At 37.4% G+C, this 9,384-nt stretch overlaps 1 protein-coding gene across 2 annotated transcripts in view; it reads right to left on the reverse strand.

The window, feature by feature from the left end:
- Nucleotides 1-8,061, reverse strand: part of LOC107558753 (nuclear factor of activated T-cells, cytoplasmic 2-like) — a 37,443-nt gene extending 29,382 nt beyond the window's left edge. The window contains exons 1-3 of one of the 2 annotated variants that reach the window (XM_016242427.1): nt 7,423-8,061; nt 3,516-4,437; nt 2,281-2,449 (exon numbers count right to left, since the gene is read on the reverse strand). In XM_016242427.1, coding sequence (XP_016097913.1) covers nt 2,281-2,449; nt 3,516-4,437; nt 7,423-7,531 — 1,200 coding nt within the window. In that variant the 5' untranslated portion in view covers nt 7,532-8,061. The remainder of the gene's footprint in view (nt 1-2,280; nt 2,450-3,515; nt 4,438-7,422) is intronic. The other variant, XM_016242428.1, reaches the window with a different exon arrangement.
- Between the last annotated feature and the right edge of the window lie 1,323 nt (nt 8,062-9,384).

Genomic DNA, 9,384 nt, shown 5'->3' on the forward strand with positions numbered 1-9,384 from the left:
TATTTTATTTAAAAATTTAATTTAAAAATATATATTATATATATATATTTTTTTTAAATGCAAATACTAAAAAAAACTGTTGACATTTCCTATTGAAATAGGCAGTTTGGGTCATGACATATCAAAGATCTTGCGCTTTGTTAAATAACTAACAGCCTTCAGTTTGTGTCAAAACCACACATGACAGATTATATGATAAATGAAAGTATAAGACACTTTCAAAATGACTACATTTCAGCTGCTTCCTTCCAAGCAACTGATGGAAAAACTGACCTTCGTTAGTGTCCTTTTGTGATTTACTGAAAATATTCAAATCAGCATGACATGACTGCACAAGCAGAGCCATATGAACACTGAAAGCAGATGACACAAAAACGCAAGAAACAAATTAGATGTGCACTCTTAGAAAAAAAAGTGTCTAGATCGGAAGGAAGCGTGCAGAAACCACAGAGCATGAAGATGCAGCTAAATTTACTCTGGAGTTCAAAAGCACATTGAGCAGGGCATGTGTCGACACTTCATCTCTGATATGCAACAGTGTTGCATCAGATATGTGGGATGAATTGTGTGCAGCTGGAGCAAAGGAACTGCAGATAGTACTTGGTTTAGTGACCTAGTAAACTTTTATATGATGAATATGATGGAAGTGATGAACGTCTTGCTTGAAAGCAACATCTGAGAAAGACGAATCATAAATGAGATCTCTTTAATATCTTAACTGCTCCTCCTAAAGCGCAGTGAGATTAAATGGAGAGCATATTGACATGTTTGCTCAAGTCTTCTGCGGTCTCCTCTAGAGCATCTCAAACTGTGCTCAGATTTGTCAACATACTAATGTCTGCAATCAAAAATCAGATGAACTCAAAAAATAACAACATAACGTTTAATTGATTTTGACAGTAGAATTCACTAAATACTGTCATTCTGCATGAAACATCTAAATGTGTCTCTTTAAGGTACAGGTGAGTGAGTAAACACAGCCGTTTCCATGGGCCAGCTGAGAACCTGGTTGCCATGGCAGCGGGCGAGCGGTGAGTCAGTGGTGAGGTTGGAAAAGTAAAGTAGAGGAAGGAGCAGTCCTGAGTAACTCCTGCCATGTGATTGGCCAGCACCGAGCTGCACTGACCACAGCCAGCGCCAGGGAATGGAAAGCATTAAACATTTTGGCTTTGCCAATGCAGTCTGCAATCTTCAGCAGAGCGCTGACATCGGAAGGATGCTGGCCGCTCCGCTAACAAGACCATTAAAGATGGTTTACACTGAGAGAGCAAAAACCAACAAGAGGCCTTTCATATAAACGGTTACCCGAGCAACTTCAAACTTTAAATGGCAAACAAACTGAGCAATATCATGTGTCTTCAGAATACAGCTGCCATTACTGCGTCTGTAAAAGCTCGAGGTAAACACAACTTCCTGAACAGCTTAGAGTTAAGCAACCTAAAAGCAGTAAAACCCACTGTAAAATGTAAAAAAGTAAGAAAAATAAATTCATTAATTAAATACAATAATTAAAAATATTATAATAAAATACCAAATATTTTAATAAAATATGTATATTATTTTTATAAAATATGTATAGTATTATATATATATATATATATATAAAATATTTGTAAAAACAAATAAATGCAATAAATAAAATGCAATACCAATAAAAATATTTATGCATTTCAAAAATTCAATAAATAAAATTAAATTAAAGAGGTAAAAAAAGCCATTTATAAAATAAAATATATACCATACATATTTAGTACAATATATAATAATAACTAATACAATTATATATAGCTATAATTTATTTTAATTTATATTATTATTTATTATATATTTTATTTTACAATAGCATTTCGTAAAAATGTCTTTATATACATACATATAAAATCATTACAACATAAAATAAAATAGATGAAAATAATAAAAAATTTAATTAAATAATAAAATAAAATAAAATAAGCCATATTGCTAGGGTGTTCTGGGAGGTTTATAAGGTGTTATAAGACCATCATTTGAGGTCTTATTTCTGTATCTGGATGAGTTATGAGCTTACATTTGAATAATTACGTTAGGGATTCAAAAATAAAATAAAAACAAAAATCCCCGACCATAAGCATAAGCAATAACAATAGTGATGCTTGTCGTCTTAACACACACTACTAATGAATGAACACACACTACCATTTTCATAGCCCTGACCTGGGGCGAAATCACCTCGCGCTGCATAATGACTAGGAAATACCTTCACACGCACGTCTAGTGAGGCGAGACAGAGTGAACACCCACCTGGACCACCGGGTGACCTCCAGTAGGGGCTTTGACTGCCCCGCGGCTGCCCTCGGTCTCATAATGAGCTCTGTGGTGCGGTTTGGGCTGCACCTCGATGTGGAGCTCGTACTGATCGGTGCGGCTGGGCAGAGGCCACTCCAGCAGCGGCAGGGAAGCCACAGGGATGCTAGGACAGATGAAAGATGATAGTCATGCTCATTTGCTTCACATATCCGATTCGTAGCATGAAAAGAGCAGCAGGTGCATGAGCCACGGAGGGCTTTGCAGAACATGTCATCTTATACAAGTAATAAGACTGTGCTACTGATGCCAGGTCAAACTGGAAACATCTTTATAGCTCGGGTTCAGTAAGATTTTTTTGTTTTTAAACAATACTTACATTTAGCAAGGATGCATTAAATTGATCAAAAGGGACAGTAAAGACATTTATAATGTTACAATGTTACAAAAGATTTATATTTTAAATACATTTTGAACTTTCTTTTCATCAAAGAATCACAATTTCCTAATGTTTTCAATTTGAAGGATTGAAGGATCATGTGACACTGAAGACTGGAGTAATGATGCTGAAAATTCAACTTTGATCACAGGAATAAATTAAATGTTATAATATATTCAAATAGAAAACAGCTATTTGAATATTTTTTTTACTGCATTCATATAAAATAAATACAATCTTTGGGGGTATAAGTGATGTTTTTCAAAAACATTGAAAAAAATCTAACTGACCATTAACTTTATTTATTTTTCTTACATTTACATTTAGAAGTAGAATAATTTCTTATATGAAATTAATATTATATCAAATTTATATTCATTAAATTTTTTTGTTTAATATTTAAATCATTTCATTTTTAAGATTATCGGTACAGGCCAATAACCAAGTCTGCTTGGCCAACTGACAGGTTTGCCATCAAATAATATACCAAAATTTTGATTTTAAATAAATATTTACATTTTTAATGAAGAATGTGTTTTTATTAAATTTTATTATCAATATAAATATATGCCTATCAGTCAAATATCGGTGACCGATAATCATACTTTCTAGATCGGTATTGGTATCGACATCCATATTAGGGGTCACATATACCATGAAAAGCTTAAATAAGTGGAAATTTTAATTGGAAATAAAGACATAATTTACCAAACTGTAAAGACAACAAACTATCTTCATTTAATACCTATCACTTTTCAAACAATCCATGCATCGAAAGAATGCAAATATTTACCTGCATATTCCCGGCACCAGCTGTTTAGGCCAGATTTGAGGGATTACGAAGAACGGTTCAGGGCCAGGTTTGGTCTTCACATCCTGGTCACATGACACCAGGTAACTCTCAGTGTGGTTCTCTGGGTAAAGCGAGTAGGCCTGTGGGTTTGTCTTCACGATTTTGGTAGGAATGAAACTAGCTTGGGCGACGCCGAACCCATTCATGACCCCTGAGATGTTATTGGAGCCATAATGGGGGGTGTGATGCTCTTCGTGGCCACCGTGAGGAGACGGGCTGCGCGAACGGGCCACCGGCACCAGGTTTCTGTACATGTCGTAGGTGCGTTTGCATAGAGGGGAGGTGGAGCGCGAGCCGGGCCGGGGCGAAGGAGAGCGCGGCCCCACGCAGCCGTCCTCGGCCAGGCTGCTTTGCGGAGAAGTTCCCGGACTGGTTCGAGGGGAACCCGTGTGGACGCCCTGGAGTCGAGGGCAAAGTTCTCCAGCCACTTGGCTGTTGCTGGGTGAAACGCAAGGGGAAGCCCAGGGCGAGAGGTTCTCCGAATGCCAGGAGGTGGATGAGTTGCTGCTGGCGGGACTCAAGCACTGTGGCTCCCTATAGGCCAGAGGGTCGTGACCGGGCACGGTGAGACCGGGACTGGCGCTGATGTTCACCAGATGGTTCTGGAGCGAGTCTCGACCATGACTATAGTGCTCTCTGGAGGGTGTGATCTCGATCCGAGGGCTCAGCGCTTGGCTGTTGGGTCTGGCGCTCTCCAGGAAGCTCTTGGGCTCCAGTTGAGCGTAGCCTGAGAGACCTTCGGCGCTGAGTTCGGCGAAGGAAGCCGCACACGGCTTGATGCCGTACGGTTGAGCTTCCTCCACAGGATAGGGGAGGCTGGGAGGAGAGATGAGGTCTTTGTGCGAGGAGATGCTTTGCTCATCTGTAACAAACAAACAACAGACACAAAATGGGTAAGAGTGTCCAAAATCTCGGTAAACAATGTATGCTTCCTACTATTTGAAATCAAATCACCTGTGTTTATAGCGTTTTAGCAGCTCTAAAAGACAATAGTGTCATTATATTCAGCTTAATTTAGTTCAATATTGATTCAATTCAATAACTGTGAATGTTGCAAGGTTCCTCAATAATGATACAAATACAGTTTCCAATGTAAAGCAGCTGTGCCATTATTCAGTTGAATTTCAGTGTTCATTTAATTAAGTTCAATACCAGTTTGAATGTTGCAAAGTTCATTCATTATGAAGCAAACTTCAACTATAACTTTAACTATAATGCAGCTTTACAGAAGACAAAAGTGTTGTTATTCAGCTCAATTAAGTTCAAAAACACTGTGAATAAGGCCAAATTAATTTGTTATTAAGCAAACTCAGCACAACTATAAAGCAGCTCTAAAAAGACAATAGTGTCATCAGTGCTGGGTAGTATCTGATTTCATATCATCTGGATTACGTAATCACATTCCAAAAATGTAGTACTTGTATTAGATTATATTACGTTTTAAAATTTTCATAATCAGATTACGGTTACTTTTTTTATGGACTACATGATTACAGATTATTCACACAATGACAATAAATTATTCATTGATTCTCCAAAGTTTTAAATGTTCCTTACAAAAAAATTATACTGTGTCATATCGTTTAGCTTTGAACATGTAAATGTCATGTAAATTAATTTGCGATCCATGCTTCTGAGTTTGGGGACAAAAGCACCTCTAAATCAATTATACAATGTATGAGACAAATAATTACTAATAAATACTGTCGACAACAACAACAACAAAAAATGACCCCAGTTTGGAAAACCCGGGAGTAATGTAATGTTTAAAACATTTCATGACATATTGATAACAAAGAATGGAATAGTTTATTTCTTTTTTTATAACAATAATCCAATTCAAATTGATAAACAAGTTAGGACAAAAGTAATCTAAAAGTAATCCAAAAGTAGTAGATGAGTAATGTAAATTACATTACCGATTACAATTCTCACCACTGATTTGTAATCAGTAACAGATTACAGATACTTACTACACTTTGTAAGTAATCTGTCCAGCACTGAGTGTCATTTATCATAATTTAATTTATTTTATTTTATTTATTTTATTTTAATCATTTATTTTAATTCAGCGTTGCTTCAATTTAGCTCAATAACAGTGTGAATGTTGTTGCAAAGTTCATTAGTTATGAAGCAAACTAAGTTCAACTACAAAGTAGCTCTACAGAAGATAATAGTGCCATTATTCAGCTCAAGTCAATCCAATTTTATTCAATAATTGTGGAAAGTTCATCAGATTATGAAACAAGAATTCTGATATAAGCAGCTCTACAAAAGGCAATAGCAGTTTAATGCAAGTCTGTTCATTTTCTATTAAATTCAGATTCAACATTATATTCTGGAAGCGGTAAACGGTGCGTGTCCTTTTCATCGGCCTTGCATTCAAAAGTATTTTTCCCATAGGGATTTTTATAAAGTCTTCGTTTAAGAGTTAAAAGCCATGAATCAAACCAACTAGCCATGTGCTGAAGCGTATCTGAAAATCGGACAAAATGTCAAAGGTACCAGGACTGTGTTCTTGAAGGCTTAAACAACTAATGCAATGAAATTTCACGAATGACATAATCATGATTACAAGATGTTCGTTACAACATTCATTGCATACAAATACGTCAGTCGCTGTGCTTCCTATGTAGTTTCTTATGTAGTAGGACTTCAACAGAAGCATGTACCATCGATTAACAACCTTGTAGCTCACAGTAGGTCTCTCTTTAATGTATGATTTACAATTAATTCTCCTATAGAGAAAATGAATGGGATTTTAACTTCCGGAGCCCGATTGTTGCACTCTATGGAAATAAATACAATTGTTTTGCATTTGTAATCAAATTCTGTGTATTAATTTACACAAACTTTTTTTTACACGTTTGGCAGTCCAATCAACTAAATCAACCTTGTTGAGATTAGTTCTGGTTCATTTCATCACACTGGAAATAAAAGGTCGCACTGCATCATGGGATACAGTATTCTGCATAATGTGTTCTGTATTCTACACATTTCTGTGTAAATGTGCATTCTGTCACATGGGCTGTTGTTGTGTAATGTGTGATGTTGTGTTATAGCAAGTTCAAGTGTCATTACCATCATGTACAACGTCAAAACTGTGAATGAAATGATCCCACTCTGAACGTTTGGTGACAACATCTACTGCAACTTTGAGATTATAATGTACATTCATCGTTACAAAAATATATTACATTTCCGATGCCCGAAGTGTCATGTCTTGGATGAGACGTGCTCCACTGTCATTTTAAAGTGTTTCGAAAAATGCAATTGTTGCCTGATGTAATGGTAATGACATCAGTATTGTGAGCAGAGATTGATTGTTATTAAAATAATCAGACATAAATCCCAAATTAATTTTAAAAATCATATAATTTTTTAGTATAACGAACCAATTCAAATATCACTGATTTTAACATTTTTATAGCCTACATTTATGTGGAGGGGAACAAGATCCAACAAGTGAACAAAAAAAATGAAATAAATAAATAAACACATAAATAAATGCTTACTTAACAACAACTAGAATACTGTATAAATAATAAAAAGCTAAAAAGATATATTATATTACAATATTACATCATATTCTACTATTAATAGGTCTATATCATTAATATATTACAATAGTTTTAAAATCCTCCCAGGGGAGCGTTTCTGTCCCCATATATTTTTACTGAGGTCGCCTATTATATTTACTAACCTATGCATTACATTAAATAATATGGATACAAATTGCATTTAATGTTTATGAGTTCTTTGCAATAGTTTAAACAGCTAAAGATTATTAATGCCGGTAGTTACAGTCTTCAGCACACATCTTATACAGAAGTTTAGTGAAACAAACCTTGAAGCCCCGTTGTGCTTCCATACTCAAACAGATAGTCGAACTCCAGCTCATCCTGACACTCCTCAGCCAGTCCTAACGCAGCCTTGTCGTCGTAAAAAGAGTTCATCTGTCTCAATCTGATTGATTTACACTACAGCAACTTCATAAACGCGTCGAGACAACGCCGGCTGTTTGACACGCAGGGGTCCGAGCGCCAAACGCATGAATGAGAATCGAGACAGACGCGCTCGAGTCAAGTTCACCTTCCGCTTTAAACTTCACTCACTCACACCCCCATTTACACGAGCGGCGACAAAATCACAACACGGCCATTACTGTCAAAGGAGGAGATCAGGGATGGAGTCAATGGACGCGACAGAACGGACAGGACGCGTTTACGGCGTCGCGTCAGTGATAGAGTGATGGTTTGAACAGGTTTGTCTGAGGATTTGTTGTACTACAGGTAGCATAAACGATCTGTCAATCAAACACGTGATCAAGTGGATGGCACGCGCCTCCTGTTGACAGGCACTAGTTATAACTGAGACAACAAAAGCAACTAGTCCTTGATCTCAGGTTATAAGAGCGGCTGTGAATCCCGACCTCATCCAGTAAGAACTGCTGCCCCCGAGTGTTCATCTCTACACAATACCACACGACGATCAGACTATCGATCTATCTATCTATCTATCTATCTATCTATCTATCTATCTATCTATCTATCTATCTATCTATCTGTCTGTCTATCTGTCTGTCTATCAATCTATCTATCTATCTATCTATCTATCTATCTATCTATCTATCTATCTATCTATCTATCTATCTATCTATCTATCTATCTCGCTCTCTCTCTCCCTCTCTCTCTCTTTCTATCTGTCTGTCTGTCTGTATGTCTGTCTATCTCACTCTATCTATCTATCTATCTCGCTCTCTCTCTCCCTCTCTCTCTCTCTCTATCTCTCTATCTATCTATCTATCTCGCTCTCTCTCTCCCTCTCTCTCTCTCTCTATCTCTCTATCTATCTATCTATCTCGCTCTCTCTCTCCCTCTCTCTCTCTCTCTATCTCTCTATCTATCTATCTATCTCGCTCTCTCTCTCCCTCTCTCTCTCTCTCTATCTCTCTATCTATCTATCTATCTCGCTCTCTCTCTCCCTCTCTCTCTCTCTCTATCTCTCTATCTATCTATCTATCTCGCTCTCTCTCTCCCTCTCTCTCTCTCTCTATCTCTCTATCTATCTATCTGTCTGTCTGTCTGTCTCTCTCTCTCTCTCTCTCTGTCTGTCTGTCTGTCTATCTATCTCACTCTCTCTCTCTCTCTATCTATCTATCTATCTATATGTCTGTCTGTCTGTCTGTCTGTCTGTCTGTCTCTCTCTCTCTCTCTCTCTCTCTCTCTATCTGTCTGTCTGTCTGTCTGTCTATCTCACTATCTCACTCTCTCTCTCTCTCTATCTATCTATCTATCTATATGTGTGTCTGTCTGTCTGTCTGTCTATCTGTCTGTCTGTCTGTATATCTGTCTGTCTGTCTGTCTGTCTGTCTGTCTATCTGTCCGGTAATTCACAACACTTCAGCACGCGCCATCCATACCTTGATCCATCGACCTCATGCTGTGGAAGTGCATCAGTCTCCAAGACTCTCTAAACATTTGGAAAATATACAAAAAAATGAATTCAACAGTCCAGAAATAGCCTTTCTGTACAGTTCACAGCAGAAAAAAAAAATCTGGATGGAGAAAACTGAGAAAGAAAAAGCAAATACTCCGTTATAAGTGCAAAAAAGAGCAGTGCGCAATAGCAGTAGTTCTGTGTGGCAGGAACTCTGAGGACTGACTTGAGAATCAAGAGCGGCTTCCTTCCCCGGCTCTGGGTGTTTATAATGGGCCAATGCTGTAAAATAACGGGATTCCCTCAGTGTTTCCTCCTGTTTGTGCGCTCTGCCATGGAAACCTGGAGCAGCTCCATCTCGGAGACTCAG

Source organism: Sinocyclocheilus grahami, unplaced genomic scaffold (genome assembly GCF_001515645.1).
Source record: "Sinocyclocheilus grahami isolate Dianchi unplaced genomic scaffold, SAMN03320097.WGS_v1.1 scaffold657.1, whole genome shotgun sequence".
Classification (NCBI taxonomy): domain Eukaryota; kingdom Metazoa; phylum Chordata; class Actinopteri; order Cypriniformes; family Cyprinidae; genus Sinocyclocheilus; species Sinocyclocheilus grahami.